Here is a 21,687-nt window from a genome sequence, read left to right as displayed (position 1 = left end):
CTATATTTTTGTTATTTGCAGAATTTATTTATAACAGTACAAACTACCTTAATGCATGTAACTTATTGTAGCTCCGTTCAGGACGTTTTAAACTATTAGAACCAAATCAAACGATTAATTCAGAAGTTTATAGTGAACAACTTTGCCGTCTAAACTCAACTGATCAAAAAACGCCCATGATTGGCGAATATCAAGAAACTGTTTCATCATGATAACACTAGACTGCATGCAGCTCGAACAATGCTATAAAAAAATTAGTGAATTTAATTGGGAGCTTTTGCCACATCCTGCTTACTCCCCAGATATTGGCCCAAGTGATTTTCACTTATTTCGTGCCTTACAAAATTTTTCACTGGGGAAAAAATTAAATTCTAAACAGGATGTACACAATGAACTTTCAAGTTTTTGTGCATCAAAACCAGAGTCTTTCTACAGCAATGACATAAAAAAGCTGCCTCTAAGATGGCGAGACATTGTAGATAATGGAGGATAATATATAATTGATTAAAATGTTAAATTGTGTTTTTTTATATTATTTAAAAATTTACCAAAAAATTTGCACACATTTATGGACTGACCCAATATTAATTGAAATGATCTAAAGGTCTGCAATATTAAAAATTTGGCACTTGCGTGTTATTGCAACCACCTTAGTAGAAGACATAAAATTTTCTAAATCTGCCAAACTCTGACAGCCATGCTAATAATAATCCTTCCATGAAGTAACATTGCCATTTTCAAAAGCGATCTTCCTGTTGCATTCCAAGCTTCAATGTTTTTATACACAAATCAGGACATTTTTTGCCTTAAATTTAGCTTTAAAATATGTGCTTGAGGAACTCACCAGGTATGGAAGAAACCACGATAAAATTTCTGAAGAAATATAGAACTTTGCTGCAAAATCTTTAAACGGAACAATGAGGACATGCATTTGGTAGATAACAGGTGTTGCTGAGACTTGTGTGATGCCAAATCTCTGCAAGTTTCTGATTCATTATTATTATTTTTTTTAATGAAAATATACACTGATTATCATAAATGATAAACGAATAATAAATTCGTTATAAATATAACGAAGGAAAAATCACGATTACTGAAAAAGTTACATGTCGAATTTTATGAAACTTAACCACAATATACAACACATAGTAAGGTATCAAATAACATAAAAATGAATTACCAGACAATTATGGTAGTATAGAAATTAGCACATGTATAAAATGAACAAATCGAAGATGTCGATTTGCTATAGGAAAAGTACCTTCAATATGGAATATGATCGTCTCTAAAAGCAATACAGCACATACAGAGATTCATGATAGTTTCAATTATGCGGTCTATCAGTTCCATAGGAAGCGAGAACCAGTGCTCTTGAAAAGCAGTTGCAAGCGCGGCAAGGGTCTGAGGGGGCGGATTGAGAGCAGTTAAACGTCTCTCTAAAGCACAGCCTCTCTAAAGCCTTTTGCTTACTTTATCCGGCCCGTTGAAAAATTGATAAAAAAAAAATCGCTGATAATTTTTTCATTGCTAAAAAACGATTTCTAGGACTAAAGCATAAATTAAACGAAAATGATTTCCTATATAATGAATATGATAATATAATCAGAGAACAAGTTGAAAGGGGGATTGTTGAACAATGTAAGTTTGTTGAAAATGAACCTAACTGTTATTATATGCCTCATAGGCCCATTATACGTGAAGGAAAAGTAACAACAAGAATAAGAATAGTTTATGATGCCTCTTCTAAGTCTGAAGGAGCTAAATCGTTAAATGAATGTTTGATATCAGGCCCTAATTTAAATCCTAACTTGTTGGATATAATTTTAAAATTTCGCGTACATAAAGTTGCATTTTGTGCAGACATAGAGAAGGCTTTTCACCAAATTCAAATTGATAGTGAAGATAGAAATTTTTTAAGGTTCTTGTGGTTTGATCATTCTTACGACGACAGTGACAATAGTTTAGGCTTTAAGGTTTTCCGAATGTGCCGAGTGCCGTTTGGAATGACAACAAGTCCGTTTATTTTGTCTGCCACTATCAAACATCATATTAAGGGTTATGAAAAGAAATATAGCAAAGCTGTTGACATGTTAAATAAGTTCTTATATGTTGATGACCTTATCCATGGAGCAGACTCCATTGAAGAAGTTTTCTCGTTATCAACTGATGCAGTTAAAATTCTTCAAGAAAATTTGAATCAAATTCCATATCTTTAAAAAATCATTGCCAAGATATTGGTTTAATTAATAAGGAAGATAATTTGGATAAGAAAACGTTAAAGGTGCTGGGAATAATTTGGGATTTCGATGAGGACACATTGAAATTAGATGTACAAGAACTTTTACAACCAGTTTACTGGAGACACGTTACGAAGCGAAAGGTATTACAGATTGTGGCAAAAATTTATGACCCAGTTGGCTTCATTGCACCTTTTGTTATCAGAATAAAATTCTTATTACAAGAGTTATGGCAATTGGGTATTGAATGGGACACAATTTTGCCCAGCTATTTGAGTGAAAATTTTAAAACTTGGTACTTTGAAGTTATTCTCAACTTGTGTATTCCTAGAAAATACATATTAAATGATGAATGTGTAAATTTCGATAAAATAGAGCTTTTTGTCTTTTGTGACGCCAGCCTCAAGGGATATGGAGCTGTTGCATATTTTCGTGATCCTGATTCTTGCTGTACGTCTTTTGTTCTATCAAAGAGCCGTGTATCCCCACTTAAAAAATTAACCTTGCCTCGTTTAGAACTTATGGGAGCCATTATTGCCGCAACAATAGTTAAATATTTAAGGAAATTATTTAATATACAAGAAGATAATATATTTTGTTTTAGTGACTCTAAAATTGTTCTTCACTGGATCAGGGGTACCGCTGATAAATGGAAACCCTTTGTTGCTAATCGTGTACGTGAAATACAAGATGTTGCATTACCTTCGCAATGGAAATACTGTAAGAGATATGACAATCCGGCTGACGTAGTTTCACGTGGATTAAGAGCTTCTGATCTAGTGGGAAATAAACTTTGGTTCAATGGACCAGTGTGGTTAAAAGAGAAAAATTTACCTTCATCATCTTTTGATCCTTTGATCGAGCCTATGGTGGAAGAGGTACAGGTAGAACAGCGTCAAACTACTGTATGTTCTGTTATTAGCCAAGAGGCTGAATTTGAATTGACATCCAGGTTTTCATCCTGGAAAAAATTGAAACGCATAACTGCATGGTGTTTAAGATTCTGCCACAATATTAAACCTACATCTTTAAAACTCAAGGGTTTTTTAACAGTTCAAGAATTGGATAAGGCAAGCAATTTGAATTTAAAATCATGCAAAATTCAGCATTTAGAGAAGAAATTAGACTTTTGAAAGCAGGGAAGAAATTGAATCTCAGCAGTAAAATCCTGAAATTAAATCCTTTTCTTGATAGAGAAGAAATCCTTAGAGTCGGTGGTAGACTCTGTAACTCGATTCTTTCAGAAAACACAAAGTATCCAATCATTCTTCCCAAAGGTCACCAAGTTACTGAATTGATAGTCAAACACTTTCACGAAGTGAACCTTCACGGAGGAGCCACATTAACATTATCTGCTCTGAGACAGAAATATTGGATAATGGTTAATGGCCGAGAAATTGTAAGAAAAATAATTTGGAAATGATTAAAATGTTTTAAAAATCGAACAAGCACATCCAGTCAGATAATGGGCAACCTACCTGCTTCTCGCGTATTGCCGGATAGAACATTCTCGAATACAGGACTAGATTTTGCAGGTCCCTTTTTAATTAAAGCTAGGAAAGGAAGAGGGGGAACGAGATATAAATGTTATGTTTGCCTTTGCATATGTTTCACCACAAAGGCCATTCACCTAGAAACAACTGAAGCATTCCTAGCATCTCTGAAAAGATTTGTGTCACGCAGAGGAAAACCCAAGAAAATCTTTTCCGATAGAGGAACCAACTTTGTTGGGGCTGATCGAGAATTAAGAAGATACATAGCTACACTTTCCTCTGATGAAGCATTTTAAAACTACCTGAGCGGTGAAAATATTCAATGGATCTTCAATCCTCCTGTTGCCCCTCACTTTGGAGGCCTTTGGGAGGCTGGAGTGAAACAAATGAAGATTCACTTAAAGTGAACTATTGGGACCCAGGTTCTGACATACGAAGAATTTCACACCTTAATTATACAGATCAAGGCGTGTTTGAATTCCAGGCCAATACTTTCCATCTCATCTGACCCTGAAGATTTTAATCCTTTAACACCTGGACATTTCCTAATTGGGACTACATTAACAGCAATTTCTGAACCTGATCTTATAATAAGCTAACCCCTGCTGAAAGATGGAAATTGACACAGCAAATTTTCCAGAGCTTTTGGAAACGTTGGTCTAGAGATTATCTTTCACAATTACAAGGGCGTACCAAATGGTTGAGGGATAAACCAAATTTAGCCCTCAATGACTTAGTCTTGATAAAGGACGAAAATTTGCCTCCATTAAAGTGGTGACTTGGACGAGTAATTGAACTATATCCTGGTGCTGATGGAAAAGTTCGTGTTGTGAAACTAAAAACTTTATTGGGCAAAATGAAGCATCCTATACATAAACTTTCCTGCTTACCATTGAGTGAATAAAACTAAAAAAAAAAAAAAAACATTAATTGCATATTCATAATTTGTGTCTTTACTATTATTAATTCAATTATGTTTCAGATTCAGGGAATGGACTACAATTGTGGATTATGGTAATTTAGCAGTTTCATTATTTTGTTTTCCTTCTAGAGATTGTAAGTATGTTTTATTTGTAAAATTTTGTGCTAAATTTAATGTTGTTATTCAATTTAAATTTGTCATTATGCATTGTTATTTTATATGATATACTGTTGAATGTTTGGGAAACTTGTTTAAATCTAAAATTGAAGATCTTTATAACAATGTTGTAACAAACCAATGTTCATCGAGGCGGAGTGTGTTCCGTCTTTTTGGTAGATAGGTGGCGCTCTTGATGTGCGCCGATGAAAAATATTTCACTTGATGCTTGAACTTGAAGAATGACGCATGTCATATAATTTTGATGCTTGATTATGTTTTCATGGCCGCTATAGGCGGAACTAAAATATTATATCATTAAGTTTATCATTAATAAATGTTATTTCTATGTTCTGTGAAATCTTGAAGTTTTGATTTTAAATTCTAATGCTCTCCCAACATGTTTCCTGAAAACGAAATCAACATGAGAAATTATGATTCACGAAGGAGACACCATACACATTACTATTATCTTTTATTAACTGTCAAATTTCTCTGTCCAAATGCTTTAAATTTTAAAGTTTTAAATGATACTTATAGTGTTTTTGTCAAAAAAATTTCTTGGGCAGGGAAAAATTTCCACCCAAAACATTCGCATGTGCATAGCGTACACGGTATAGTTCTTCGGCTCGGGAGACATTTTGAAAATTTCATTTTGGCCCGCACTTAAAAATATTTGCCCACCCCTGTTCTAAAGCATCCCAAACGTGCTCGATAGGATTCAAGTCCGGGGATCGAGCTGGTCACTCCATGCGCATAATTGTTTTCTGTTGAAGATAATCATTTACGATGCGAGTCCTGTGTGGTCTTGCGTTATCGTCCTGTAACAGGAAAGCATCACCTATTGCCCCGGCACATGGGTGCACATAAACATCAAGGATATCATCTCTATAAACCTGAGCGTTCACGATTACCGCTGCAAAGACATGGAGGTCTGTGCGTCCACCCAAAGCGATGCCATCCCAAACACAGACACTGCCTCTTCCGTATGCATCACTTTCACGGATGTTTGATGGATGATAAGGGGTTCCAGGTTCTCTCCATATCAAATAATGCCTACTATCGCTTTCTAGACTAAACCTAGACTCATCCATAAAGAGAACAGCTCTCCTCTGATCAGGTGTGCAGTAGACATATTGTCGTGTTTACAGCAAACAGTCCCTCCTATGACGTGACGTGAGCAGCACGCAAATGGCTGGTCGCCTCGCATATTACCACCTTCCTGAAGCCTTCTACGTACAGTTGACATTGACACCAACCTGCTGGTGGCTGCAGCAAGGGAGGATCTAAGAAGAGTCGCAGTAGTGATTCTATTCCTGCGTGCACATAATGTCAAATATCGGTCATTGGTGCTCGTCGTAGCAGTTGGCTGTCCTTGGCTGAACCTCCTAGATGCCGAATCTGTGGTTTGAAATGGCCTCCAAAGTCTATGAACCACAGAAGGACTCACATTTAGTCATCTGGCCACTTCTGTTTGACTTTGTCCTGCCTCTAGTCTCCCAATGGCTCTCCATCGCAGTTCTGCAGGCAAATGATGGCTGGGGGTCATTGTTACGAATTGGCTATCTCAAATTTCTGATGTCACTATCACAGTGAAATATGTGGGCTTCCTCTCAAACATAGACTTTTATTCTCCTCGCATATGACATATTCCGAGTGCAGCGCCACTAATTTGCATATTGCAGTTTTATTCAGCTACTCTTACTTGGCAACATACTCAAATTTCACACGGTTTGGCTTATTTTTTAGGGAGTTATTGCTATTTTTGTGATTTTTCCTTAATTTATGATAACCAGTGTAGATCACTGTGTATTTGGGGAGAAAAACAGCACAAAAAATGACAAAGATTTGGAGATGAATCTGCACTATTTTTTTAATGTAATCCTTGTTTAATAATTCAAATTTGCATTTCATACTGCAAATGTTGTTAATGTTTGTCAACTTATGATAAATATTGATGTTTTGAAAATCTTTTTGAGAAAAGTCAAGAATATCACTGACTTACTCCCAATAAGTAAAGGTGGTTGTGTTAATATGCAAGTACCAAAAATTTTTCTTACTTTTAAATCACTGCAAAAATTAAAGTTACAGCTTATTGCTACAAACAAATACTTCTAATTCTAGGAAATTTAATTACTATGAAGATATCAAATTAAAATTCCTGAGCAGTTGTTTATTATCATAAAAATAACACCTCTATATACACTACCGAACACTGAAAATGCAACACTAAGAAGGAGCGACCCGAAAATTATGCAAATTTCAGCATAGATGCACATCACCGAGTTATGCGAATGATGCGAAATGAGCAGCTCTCCAGCACACATTGAAGAAGATATAAGGGAAGAAATCTGCAGAATGTTAAATTTTCATGGCATTATTTCTGTTAGGGAAGTCATCATAGAAAATTTATTTTTGTTTCAGAGAATGCATATAATAGCAGAGAATGCCAAGCTGTCATCAACAGAGGCAGTTCCAGCAGACAGATGATTTTACGAGGGGCATGGTGTTTGGACTGAGAAGGGCAGGTTGGTCCATATCGCAAATCTCAGCTGACACATACCTGGAGGCATCCACAGTTCACTGGCTATGACAACAATGGTTGGAACAAAGAAATGTGGCAAGTTTGAGGGGTGCAGCCAGAATGACATCAGCATGCGTGGATCAACATATCTGCCGACAAGCGGTGCTGCACCTGAAAGCTACTTTTACCTTCATTCTGCTGCATGTTCAAAACACCCTTGGATGTTCCCATATCAACCAGAACCATTTACCATTGATTAGTTGTGTCTGTTAAGAAAACTGCCATTGACCCCACATCATAGATGCTAACATCTGCAATTGTGCCAGGCTTGTGCAATGTGGATGATGAAATAGCACAGGATCGTGTTCTCAGATTAATCACATTTCTGTTTCTCCAATGATAGTTGCTGCATACGAGTGTGGCGTCCATGTAGAGACAGGTCCAATTCGCAGCAACTGTAAAACACCCCACTGCATGACAATGCAGCATTCACAGTTTGAGGCACAATTGTGTACGATTCCAGATCACCTCTATTTCATATTCAGGGCACCATGACGGCCCAATGATATGTGGATGATGTGCTGTGGCCATTGATACTCTCCTACATTCAGGGAATGACCAATGCCTTTTATCAGCAAGATAATGCCACACCAAAAACTGCTCGCATCAGCCAACGTGCTCTGCAAGGTGTACAGATGCTTCCCTGGCCACTGTTCTCTCCTGATCTCTCGCCAATCAAACACATTTGGGATGTGATTAGACACTATTTGCAAACCCTGCCATTGCCACATTCAGAAGACAATCTGTGGCAAATGGTTGACAGGATATGGAGAGCCATTCCTTAGCACACCATTTATACTGTCATTGACTCTGTACCTAGATGCGTTGCTTCGTATATCACCGTCCAAGGTGGTCCTAAACCTACTGAGTCAACACTGTTCTCACTCTGTATTATGCAAATCATTTTAAAATAAAGATCACTTACTGTTCATTGCTGTCTCTCTGCTTTCCAAGCTCATCACTTTCTTGCCATTCCTTCTTGGTGTTGCATTTTTAATATCAAGTAGTGTAGATAAAACATTTATAAATAATGTTTTAGAAAAGTACACATTTTGAATGCTGTATATGTATTTTATAAACTATCAAATCATTTATAAGGTAAAACTGTAACCTTTAAATCAGTTAAACATGAAACCAGAATTGGCTACTTGCATTTATTAGTTTTTCCCCTCTTTTTTTTTTCCAAGTCAATAAAATGGCACTACATCAGACAGGACATAGAGAAATAAAAAAAGAGAATTTTGCATGTACATTTGCAAAAGCAAATGAGATAAAATTTTAACATAAACTGATTTTAAATGATTAAATCCCAAATTTTTTAAAATACAGAGTGACCCACGAAAAGGAAAAATGTAGCTTATCTCCAACAATAAGAAGACAAGATGCAGAGCATCTTTTTGAGGTGATGTATACAGATGGAGTGAATAGGAAGGGGCAAAATAAAACTGAAACAGTGCTTTATTTGGCAACATGTAGTTGTCAGACAGAGAGACAGTCATCAGGTAAGCTATTTTTCCATGGACTTGCCTGTACATTCAAAATAATTAAGTGAGCCTAATTATACCAATCTACATAAAAAAAAATCATCCAACTTGCTAAAATTAAATAAATGCAGCAAATGCAAATTAATGAAAGCAGTAACATTAATCCCTTAAATTAATTAATAAAATAGTCAAGCTGAAAGAGTTTTATATAAATACAAATCATTTTAGCTCCTGTGATTGTTAGCATACATCAAATCAGAACTGCTACCTCAAAGGAAGAATCACTAAAATTTTTTATTATATAGTTGGTTTAATTAGGAAATATAAAACACATTTAGAACACCAGTAAGTAATCTTTTTTTTTTTTTTTTCTTTCTTCTTTGGGAAGAGGTATATGGCTTTAAGATATCTGAGAATCTTAAATATTGTTGTCTGTTACAGAAAGAAAAGTGTTTTTTTTGGGGGGGGGTGCATTGGCAGGCATTTAGTTGACTTTGGATTGGCCATTACAAAGGCTAGAAGTGATGGCTCCTTTATTGTCAAAGCACCTAATAGGTGGGCCACCATAAACTCCTATGAAGAGATGAACAATTACAGCCATGTCTTTTCCAGGATTGGAACCTAGGTCCTTCAGTATCACAGTAGGATCCTCTAACTGCTATATACAGTCTGGGCACCCGGAAAGACAACATAAATTCATAAAAAAGAGTAACATCTTTGAAACATATTAAAGCAAGAATACAATAGATAATTAAGGAAATCTCAATTATTTTACAGAACTTTAAGAAGAAACGGCTAGCTTTAGTTTTTTTACCTCTAGAGCCCCGTTCACAAGATCAGATTCAACCAGCAGCAAAAACTGGTTTTCCCATTATGTCCTGTTCACACAGCGACAAGCACTAACTGCTTCTTCGAATTGGAGGTAGAACATTTCTACCTCTCGGGAGCAGGGCAAATGGAGAGATTTCCCATACTGCACTGAGTGATTGTGCGGTTCACTTAATGACTGCTCGCTGGACTGTCAGCAAAACAATCGCGTTGGAAGATATCTGAGGACGCAATATCATCCAACAAAATTACATAGAAACATACGAAATATGAAAATTTCTATCAATTACGAACAATGCTATCTGATGTTGGGTAGTCCAGAAAAACCGTTCAAATAAAACTAAAGATGCACATATCGACTTCAACTCGACTAGATACCTTTTGAATGATTTTTTTTTTGTTTGTTTACGAACCTTCATCTAGTTTTATGAATGTTATTAAATGGTTTTGTAAGACAAAATAATTTTAAGCTGCGAAAATTTTTTTTGCCAGTTTTTGTTTAATTAAAATTTTTGAAAGAAAAGTTTAGCAATTAAAATGTCATTCTTCTCTTACAATTTTCAATGATTTCCCCCCAATTTTCTTATTCTATTTGTTAGAAAGTTCTTAATAACTTTACGGATAGATTTTGCAATTAATGAAATAGTTTCTGAGAAAAAATAAAAACACATTTTTATGCAAAAACTTTGAAACAAATATTATCTCAATTACATTTCCACTTCAAATAATTTTTCTTTTTCAGTGTTTTGCAAAACTCATTCTTATTTCTATAAAGTATATAATTTTAATTAAGTGGTAAAAATATTAAATAATTTAGGCCACATCTATACAAGTTTTACGACTTTAAATAAAAGAATTTATCGAAAAAATGCAAACTGATAATAAGCATTTTAAAGAATATAAGCTGTCTATATGGTCATTAAATCATTTCAAATTGATTAAAAATTTTATTACTGAATTCCATTACATAGATATAAAATAAAACCCAGTTCAATTGATTAATATAAACATAAATTACAAGCTATTATTTAAAATCTTCATAAAACATGTTCAAAACAATTTTAACAGATGAATTAATTATAATATATTCTCTAAAACGTTTATAATCAATATTAAAACATTTATAAATCATATTAATACTATTAATTTGTCATTTTATTCCTTTTTCAAAAAGCAAAGTTAGAAATTTTAGCAGCCACAAAACATTTTACTTAAAACCGCTCAGCAGCATATGTGGTTTCTTTTCTTCTTTTAATCATTTGGTCTCGTATATAAATTGCATTTAAAATTAATTTAGGTATATTTTAATTAATTAAAGAGTTAAACTCTGATGGCATTCTATAGCAATAGTAAACAATGTCAAAAAAAATGTAAGTAAACGTTAGAAATCCGCCAAATCTGATTCGCGTTTGCGACATCATTCATTGCTCGCAGTGGCTTATAGGTTAAGGGACTAAAGACGATGTGCATCTGAACCGGTCCTGAAGGCGAAACTGCTTCATATTCCCATTTCTTCCTAATGTAAACGGTGGCTGTGCGAAAGAGCATTGCATGTGAACGGGGCTTAGGATACTTTTATATTAAGAATGTTATGTTTTAATTTGTGTATTACACTTACTTTTGTATTCATAAAGATACGAATTAGGAAATGCCTTCCTCCAAACTTGAACACATTCCTTCTGAATAACAGCCTCCCAGCCATCTTCGATCAGTTTAGTGACAAGTCGCTGACCCGTAATAGGTTTTGTGGGATGATCATCACTGCTTCGGTATCTGTCCAATTCATAAATGCAGCTATATAGAATATGAAAATTCTAATCTTCACAATCACGTAATTAAAATTTTTATTAATTACAATAATAGGTAAAACAATCACATATGATACTTTGACACCAACAATCTCTGGAAGAAATAAAAGATAAACTCACATTGTGTTGCAAGATCGGAAATAAACCATTTCATCCAACAGAAATACATCCAACTTGCTAAAACTAGTTAAAAATACAACAAAACATAAATTAATAAAAGCAGTATGACCCTAAAAAAAGCTAAACAGCTTAAGGGAAAAAAAAAAAAAAAAAAATGCAAAACTAAAATTTCAGTTTGTTGCAGTGTAAACTGCTTTCTTTGCCAGCAAACTAATTGTGCAGAAATAGCCACCTAAAAATGAAAACAACCAATACTCTACTGCACACAAAAGGAATTAAAACAAAGAAATATTTAGGCATTATAACCAAACATTATTTAAAGGCATGCAAATTTTATATTTTAAACTTGCTTTTAACAGACCTTTCTTAAGAGTTGACAGTTCTAAGAAATGCCAGATGCAATAAAACATTTTTTTATTAGCATTTAAAAAAAATTAGGATTTTCTGTTATTATCACAAAATTAATTCAACCACTAACATTCAGGATGTGTATTTTCAGCAAAAGAATACTCAGTAGAGAATTAACACATGGCAGTTTGCTCGGCCTCATTTTCAGTAACCCGTTTTAAGCCGTATCTTAAAATATTAATTTCTAAAATAATAAAAAAGTACATTGCAAACAAAACATCTCAACTATATTCAAAATAATTCACAATTATTAAATATTGTTTACAAATGTTTAAAAAGGATGCAGATTTTATTTACTTGCCAAAGGGCAAATATACTGTTATACATTATCTGATACAGAAAAGAGGATTATGTTCTTGAGGGTAGTATTTTTTATATATTGTTGCATTTTTTCCTTCTTTTCTGACACCAGTTGTTACGTCATTTCCTTCCTTCACGTTCGTACGGGATTCGCGTGGATTTGGAGTGAATAACGATGACAGCACTTGATGGAATATCGAAACACACTTTTTATTTACCGATATTAATCAGGACAGCTCCAAAATCACATTTACAGTCATCGAACTGTTATAAACACGCTGACACATTCAGCGACACAGCCTTCACATTGTCAGGCAATAACGGTGGAGACAGCTTCACTGCAAAGCACCAGAGTACAGCTCCTAACTCTGTTCGGTCGTTCTCAGAACTCCACGTACTCTTGAGACTTTCCACACTACAACTCGTGATGCACTCGACGACACATAGAGCACAGCTCCCATCTCTTCGGTTCAGTCTTTCCCGGAGCTCAACACGCTCTCCCGACGATGCATTAACCACGATACACTAAGAGAATAATTCGGTGCACTCGACGACCCACTCAGCACTTGCTGCCCGGCTGTCAACTCGATTGATTCCGCACGGACTGACTAACTATCTCGCACTCTAGACGAGGCTCACTCTCTGACTTGCCCTCTTGACGAGGCACTCACTAACAGACTGTGGACCAGTAGGGTTTATATAGCTTTCGGCTCGTGTTCGAGAACATTTTGGGCTAAACTGGTAAGAATTCGTTGCAGAAGGTTCTCCGTCCGTCCATGGTATATAGCCAATTTTGTCGCCAAATAGCAATTTCTCACCAAATGTGGCAACCCTGCCTTCCTTGCTATTTTATGGCAATCCTAAAACTGCTTTGCAGGGTAGCCATCTTACCTGTACATTTCGTAACAATATTATCTAACTATAACTATTTTTTTCACCAATGAATAGGTAAATCCACAAGAATCTGCTATACTCTTTCTACATTCTTAGAATGCATAGACACTTTTTCTCTTCCCTCTGGTGATTTGTTAAAGAATCATAATACATGCTGTCATTAACCATAATACTTTACAAGAACTTTGACAACAAATTTTTACACAATTACATTTCATAACTATTATGCAGTTAGTTTGCATATATCACAAAACTGACTCAGATAGTCAAAAGATGTACATAGTGGATGTTTCATATACAAACCTTTTATCTTTCCTCCATCAGGCGATGTGCGGTACATTTTTGTACTGCCACCAAACAAAATAGATGCTTTCTTTTTGCAATATTCTAAAAATTATAATTTTTTCTAAATTGATATTTATAAAATCATTAAGCATGTTAACTAATGATATCTTATATGTGCATTCAGATTTCATCAACAGAGAAAGTGACTGGACATAGAATAGACTGCCAACATAGGTATGAGGCTTAGATATAGTATAAACCTTAGACATGATCCCACATTTATAAAACTACCCCTTGGGCTTACTCAAAATGAAAAAACAAGCTTTCATGAGTGGCTGTATTTGAAAACTGCACTCATTTTTTTTACATTATTAATGTAAAAAAAAAAAAAAATTCTTTTAGACAAAGTGAATATAATTCATATGCATATAAATATTTTGAGAAATAGGTACCTGTTTTATTGCTTCATTGCCAAGTAGAGTGACATAAAAACATGAAAAGTAAATAATACAACTAGATGGTTATAATTAAAGTGACCCTTCTCAGATCTATGTAGAGTCCATTCTGGTTGATGTATTGAGTTGAAACTTGGTATATAAGTATATTGGGGGGAAAAGAAAACTTCAATAATAGCTTAAATTCTGACTATCAGATAAAAAAGTGGCATAAAAAGAGCAAGAAACATAAACAAAAAACATAAAATGGTAAAAGTATATTTATGGGTACCCCTTGGAAAAAATTGGTGATTTTTGACGGCACGTGGATACTGAGTTTGTGCAATTCTTTGACTCGTTAAACACAAACTCGGTATCCATGTATACATTCACCTATTTTCACTTCAATAAATAAATAAATAAATAAATAAAATAAAAAATAAAAAAAATCACAGAATTGCACAAACTAGCATTGCACACTGCTTTGACTTTATACATGTACATGTCAACCTATTTTCACTTAAAAAAACATCAGAGGATTGCACAAACTTGGCATTGCGCACTCCCTTGACTCTGTGCATGTACACATCGATATATTTTCACTTAAAAAGTCAAATGAGCACCCAATTCTATGTAAAAGTATATTTACAGAACATTCAACTACTCAGGTTACCATAAATGAAACAACTTGGCGATAAATTATCAACAACTTAGCGATAATACAAGGGGTACCCTTCAATCCACTCTAACGTATAAAACCTTTTTTTTTAATCACACATTTATTCAGTGTGCATACTATTGTATCAATCACATGTTCAAACCGAATTAAAATTAATCCGCGAAAGATTTCTCAAGGAACAGCAGTAACATGGCATGGTTTGCTTGCTTTCAATTCAGGCAAAGTCTGTATGTTTTCTCTCCATACATGCTCTTTATACATCCTCATAACCAGAAGTCATAATGATTCAAGTTCAGAGTACAAGGACGCTAGGCATTCAGAAAATGTCTACAAATTACTCACTCATCAGAGCACAAAGCAGTTTCTTCACTTACTGGTCAGTATGAAATGAGCTCCGAATAAAGTCAACAGTAAATTCACACCATATAATCATATAAAGAGGCAGTTCATGCAGAACAATGGAACTTGCAGTATCTAATATGTGATAGTTTTGAGTATTCATGCTTTGTCTATAGCAAAATACACCTTGTTTGACCATAAAATCCTTCAAATCATGCATTATCAATAGTTAATTCTTGCTCAAAACTTGCAAGTAAAAAATCTATGCATTAAGTCTTGAGGATACAGGTTTTGCATGGACACCCCTTTGAAATGGGCTGCAGAAACTTTGGTACTGTTCTGTTACCAGGATCGGATTCAGGAATGTATTTATGTATGCATGTGTGTATGTGTCTGCATGTATGTATGTGTGCACATGCACATAGATACATACATACATGCATACATTTCTGAAACTGGTCCCAGTAACAGAAGAGTACCGAAACTTTTATACCATAGGTTAAGGGATACACAAATAATGCTATACGATTCATTTATCAGAGACTATTGAGAAAGGACAGTCTGTCAACAACAGCAACAATGATTTCTACAGTTTCATTTGAAAGCTGTTTCTGCCTTCTTCCTGGCAGCACATCCAACTACCCAATCTCTTCAAACTCGGCAATCTTTTTTTTTTTCAAAGCATTCTCCGACACAGACACTTTTCATGAGCTTTTCAAACTTTAATATTCTTGCAGTTCAGCTTTAGTACAATTCTCATAAAACAACTTGACCAATAAAGTTCAATCATTCTTTCCATGCTTTGAACTTGAGATACTTGAGATAATTAAATCATTCTTTTCTAAAGGCATGGTGAAGAATGATTTTATGGCATTGACTATTGGAAAGAGTTCCTAATTTACATACATTTTTCTACATGGCATGAGAAAGTGCCATCTAGTGATAAGAATTTTTACAATTTTATTGCAATTTTCTTTTCTCCATAGATTATATAACATATAACAAGCTTCAATGAAATGAGATATATATAGGCTTCAGTAGGGTCACTTTAATTATGACCACCAGTATTTAGCCAGGATCTAAAGAAAATTATTGATAATGTGTTCAATGGTCATGGGGGGGAAAAAAAAAATGTTTTGTTTGCACTTCAGGGAAAAAAAATGCTTCTATTAATGATTTTTCCAACAGTATATGAAACCAATATGTACACAATTTCACAACATAGAGTGACAAAACAATAATCAATATGTTAAATATTATACATAAATATACTAAAGTTAAGGTCCTTTCATTATGCTTTTTTTTTTAATTTATTGTAAAACTCAACATATGTATCAACTTCCAGACATGCTAAAATTCTTTAATCTTTTATTTTTACTTGTTTTTAATGTTTTGTTTCACATAAATTTTTGTTCTTATTTATTTTTACATATATCCTTGAAACACCACTGTTTATTTTAAAATGTATTGTAATTCCACGTTCATAAACTGTGGCATATCTAAAGGAATTTTATTTTCCTCTGTTTTTAGAATTTCACTGGTTTAGATTGTTAAGCTATGCACAAGCAAAATGGGCAATGTAGAATTCACTGCGATATTTTAGCTTGTTACAAGCACTCAGGTGGTGCTAAGGTAGTGCAACAAGTTCAAACTAGCGTGAAACTATGGCCAGTGCCGGATTTACGTATAAGCTGCGCAAGCTATAGCTTGGATGCCCTACTTTCTTGGGGCCACCCCCAGAAATTGTACCATATCCCATATTAAAAATTTTCTCTATCCCTCATTTAGGGCCGCATATCTCAAATAGCTTAGGATCAGGTCAAATCTAAATCCAGTTCTGACTACAGCACGATATGCCCTCAGTAAAGACATTAATACATGTACCATTTGTTGAACTCCATGGTTTTATCTGCATTTTTCAATGATTATATTCTTTTAAATGGCCACAGAAACTTTTATTTTGACAAGTTCTGCGTTCATTTTTGCATGTGTCTCACTGCTTTGAGTTTGCTTATTGCACACTTGTAGCAGTGCTTTCTTTATTATTCACACTTGTTGAATTTTTAAAATTATTATTACTATGGCTCCTACTTGAAGAAAAGTTATACAGCTGCTTTTAAAAGCTTTTGACAGTGAAGATAGTGATAGAAACTGGAAATTAGGCTTTGGGTAGAGAATTTCAAGTTGATATGAGATGCATTTGGCAGTGAAAATCTAAAGAAGAATTGGATAAAATACCTAATAATAAAAAATCTTGTCAGACTCGCATCATAACCTAGCCTGTTTTGGAAGATAACTTAGATAAATGAACAACAGGGCAGAGAAAAAAAGGATGGTTAGATTTTTAAGCAAATATAACTGCTCAACAAATGGGGATGAAAAATTTCATTGAAGGACCTAATTGGTGTTCCAGGTCATGAATTGAAAGAAATTATCCATTAGGATCATAAAACAATAGAACAGAAGCTTATTGTGGACTGGGCTCGAAAAACAAGATAGAATTTCTGAAGTATACATTTAAGAAAATTAAAGAACAAAATCTAAATAGAGGGCAAATAACAAGAATGAAGTGCCTGTTACTTTTGACTAGGTGAAAAAATACTTTTATGTTAGCAACTGGAAATGAAAAGACATCTTTTACTTGTCTTTTTGGCTGTGGCACCAACAGACAGAAATTAACACCTTAGATGATTTCCAAAAGAAAAACGGTTCCAAGATTAAACTTCCTTAAAGGGGTCATTATTTGCACTGACAAAAAAGGATGGTGAAGAAAAGACTATAGAAATTTATCAAAAAATAAAATGTAGCAGAATCGTTCTTCCTGAAAGAAATTTAACGAAAAAGGAAAGGTGCTTTTTTCCAACCTCGGGAACTCAACATTCTGGATTTAATCCAATCCTACTTAGTGGTCATGGTAAAATCCGAAACAAAAAAATTAATGTAGCACTGATGTCTCAGTGATACCAGGTGGATAGGCTTATAGCCCCTGGATCTCCCCAGCAGTAGAATTTTTAAGCACGAGCTAAGAAAGCAGTGGGAAGAATGGATGCAAAGCAAACTCCATGCTTCCAAAATTACCGATGGATAAGAAAGATTCCATACTAGGAAGCTGCCTTGTGGGTCAATAAAACATGGCAACCAGCCCGAGTTGATACGACTATACAGTCAAAAGTCGTTAATCCGGACTCGTCGGGACTTCGGCAATTCCGGATTATCGATTTTTCCGGATTATAGATCATCAGTTTAAATCTGGTAAGACCGCATGCAGAAATTATAAAATTAAAAATATGAAACCTAATTTATGAAATAAAGAACAATTATGATCTAAAGGGTATCAAAATTAAAAAAAAAAAAAAGCTTAATATTTATTTGTTTATTTTACTTTCTTCGTTATCGGAAGCGAATTATAATGACGAGGAATTTGATAAATCATATCAAAGATGGAGTACATCGAGATGAAATACTACATTTAGTAAGGAATTATAAGCCAAATAAAATAAAAACATCTGCCCTGAAGATAAGGATAGTGCTGACAGATCAACTTCCAATTCATTGCACGCCGCAGCATCCCCCCGCCGCAGAGCAGCGTGAAATTGATAAACAGATTTCGGAATGGCTAGATAAACAAAGGATATGCCTTTATCCATTTTTTGCAGCAATTCCACTTTTTGTTTAATGGACTTCGAAACATACTTTCGCTTTGTAGATCCTATACATATTAGTAAATATATATCAGAAATTCTATTTGACATAATCGAAAGTTCAAGCTTACTTTTATAAAATTGTTCTAACAGTCTGCAAAAAATCATAAGCCGGATCCAATTTGAAGATTAAGGAACAACGCAATCTGCAACGTTAACTGAATTAGATAATTTTAGCTTAGCTTATACCGTCCGTTATACATTAAACGCGCATGTGTAAACGTATTTTGGGCATGCGCACACGCATATTCACAGCTGTAAAGATCTTACGCGCATGCGCAGAAAGTTTGTAGCTTTCAGGTCCGGATTCTGGATGTCCGAATTAACGACTTTTGACTGTATCAGCTTTCATTAAATCGGAAAGCATCAAAAAAGAAAATAAAGATATTGATGCTGAAAGAAGCGATTTAAAACAGAATGATGAAATAGACCTTATTAAATTTATATATTGATTAGTTGGATTTTGAAGGTTTTTATAAATAAAAGTAGTTTATTTTAATTACAAAATTATGTTTGATTATCCAATTTACATATCCTTTTTCATAATATGATAATTTATGGTAATAAAGAAAGTTTAATGAATCTGAAAAAAATAAGGTCTATTAGAAATCAGCAGATTTCAGTTTTGGCAAGTTAAAGGTAAGATGTTTATGTTTTCATTTATAACTTACTGATTATACTTAAGTTGAAAATGTTATCAATGATGATTACAACAGTATGGAAAGGAATTACTGAATAAATGAATATTAAGTGTCATGTTATGGAAGGCTTTGGTGTGGCAAATCTGATGAACTTTTACAAAATTCAATGTGATGGTACTTCTACCTTGCTCTTACATTTTTCCAAGCAATAACGAAAATAAAACTAACTAAGTCAATTATCGTGTATGCGGCGTATACACCAGACAGGCTCTTTTGCCCAAATTATGGTACATGAAATTTCTAGCAAATGTATTAGTTTTTAAATTTTTCTTGAAAGTATAGATAGTTATAACATGGAAATATACAAGGCTAATCTTTGGAATATGGTAACAGGTAGTTTGGCGACATTTTGGTAAGGAGATAAAGGGTACTAGCTAGGACTTTAGCAGTGTACATGGATAAAGTCAAGAGTGTGCGCAATGCCATTTTTGTGCAATTCTGGGATGTTTTTTAAAGTGAAAATAGGTCGATGTGTACATGGATACCGCGTATGTGCAATTCTTAAAAACACGGCAAGCAGTTCTGCACTTTCTCCCAATTTCGCACCTAATCTTCGTCATGATTAAGCACTTTTGTTCCATAAAAGTTGTAGCATAAGCGTAATTCTGCTAGCAGATTGTTGGAAAGAAATGTTGAGTTAAAAAAAAAAAAAAAAAGAAAAATGCCTTTACTTTGTGAAAACAAAATGGCGTCCAAGAAAGAACTCGCAGGTTGCTGTAGCAGGGTTGGTCTGCAAATTTTCGCCAAAAAATTGCCAAGTTACCATAATCCGAAGATTAACCAACATGCCTTTACTTCGTGAAAACAAAATGGTGTCAAAAAAAAAAAAAAAAAAAAACTAGCAGGTTGCTGTAGCAGGGTTGGTCGCCAAATTTTTGCCAAAAAATCACCAAGTTACCATGATCCGAAGATTAACCAAATATACACTAGTGTTGAAGCAAAATATAAAGACAAATTATCAAGAAATTTAGGGTTGTCTAAATTTTAGGGTACTTTTTGGATGACTGCAGAGTTGTTGTTTCGTTTATGGTAACCTGAGTATTTAACGCTGAATGTTATGAAAACCCTATTATGATGTGATTGGTTGTAATGTTTGACTGCGGTGATTTTGACTGTTGGGAAAATATTTCTCGAGGCTTACTTAAATGTTGGATGTTGGTTAAAAAGTACATTGCTTATTTTGTGCTTTATACTGTAAAATGCCTACTGGTGGCACAATTAACCTGAAGTTTCTGTATACTTTGGAAAGAGTGGGAAAGAAAACATTGATTAACTGGTGTGTAAATGAAGATTTATATAGGTTCATTTACCCTCAGTAAATTGTGCAGTGATATTTAAGTACTTGGAAACCAGAACTCATATCAACACTATGGAAGGTATATGGGATGTAATAAAAAGGGATTTTCGAAAGAAATGCCACCAACAGTCCAGAGGATATTTTTCTTTTTTACTTTTGTGAATTTATGTGGTGACAACAGTCTACGTATTTTAGTTCATATAATTTTAAACAGTTTTTGAATGCTGTTAAGGAATTCTGTGTGCAACACACTGAACATACAGGAATTTCTAAATAAGGTACGTCAATATTTCCTTTTTGTACTGTGCAGATTAGATAACATGTGTTTCCATTTTTATGTGATTTCCTTGTTTTATTTTGATATGATTTTGTGCAGTTTATTGAGATAATATATTTTTTAAAGTTTTAATTATGTTTTGGACACTATTTTTATTGGGAGGGTGTTTCACTAGTTTTCGCCAAGGGGTACCACAAAATATGTTTTTCCCGAAATTTACTTTGTATTAAACATTGAAACTGAAAAAACAATAAAAATGATAACATCATTCACTTTTTCATAATGACATTCAATATATAGAGTACAGAAATCATAAGTATTGCCAAAGTTAAAGGAAAATCTATAGATATTTTTAATGTAAAGATTTTGTACAATGCTTTTAATTAAAAATTAAACACTTACCAGAACATAATAAACATATTATAAATCTAATAATTAGATATTAAACAAATTTTTTGATTACTTTACTTTAAGTCACTTTTTCATTAAAAGAGATGCTTTCCAATCTTTTCAGACAGCTGAGATGATTTCAAAACTTACTTCCCTATTTTATGCTTAGCTTTTAAGGCTAGTCAGTTACAGATACGTTAATTTTTATTTAAATTAAACATTAAATAAATCAAAATAAAAAAAGCAATAAATTATTTTGAAGTTCTTGCTTTGAAAATTTGTATTTGTTACACTAGCGAAAACCATACACATACATTCTTCTCTCAGTCATCACCAGAATGCAAATTAGG

The 21,687-nt window shown here is 34.0% G+C and overlaps 1 protein-coding gene across 4 annotated transcripts in view; it reads right to left on the bottom strand.

The window, feature by feature from the left end:
* LOC118191599 (stAR-related lipid transfer protein 7, mitochondrial) overlaps positions 1-21,687 on the bottom strand; it is a 60,684-nt gene that overhangs the window by 37,928 nt on the left and 1,069 nt on the right. The window contains exons 2-3 of one of the 4 annotated variants that reach the window (XM_085823418.1): positions 11,633-11,695; positions 11,323-11,498 (exon numbers count right to left, since the gene is read on the bottom strand). In XM_085823418.1, coding sequence (XP_085679544.1) covers positions 11,323-11,498; positions 11,633-11,695 — 239 coding nt within the window. The remainder of the gene's footprint in view (positions 1-11,322; positions 11,499-11,632; positions 11,696-21,687) is intronic. The other 3 variants (XM_085823419.1, XM_085823420.1, XM_085823421.1) reach the window with 3 other exon arrangements.

The sequence above is a fragment of the Stegodyphus dumicola genome, chromosome 9 (assembly GCF_044657685.1).
Source record: "Stegodyphus dumicola isolate Sdum_Otavi_A_Nest chromosome 9, ASM4465768v1".
Taxonomy (NCBI): domain Eukaryota; kingdom Metazoa; phylum Arthropoda; class Arachnida; order Araneae; family Eresidae; genus Stegodyphus; species Stegodyphus dumicola.
The sequence above is the reverse complement of the archived record's forward strand: the minus strand, read 5'-3'. Positions and strand labels throughout refer to the sequence as shown.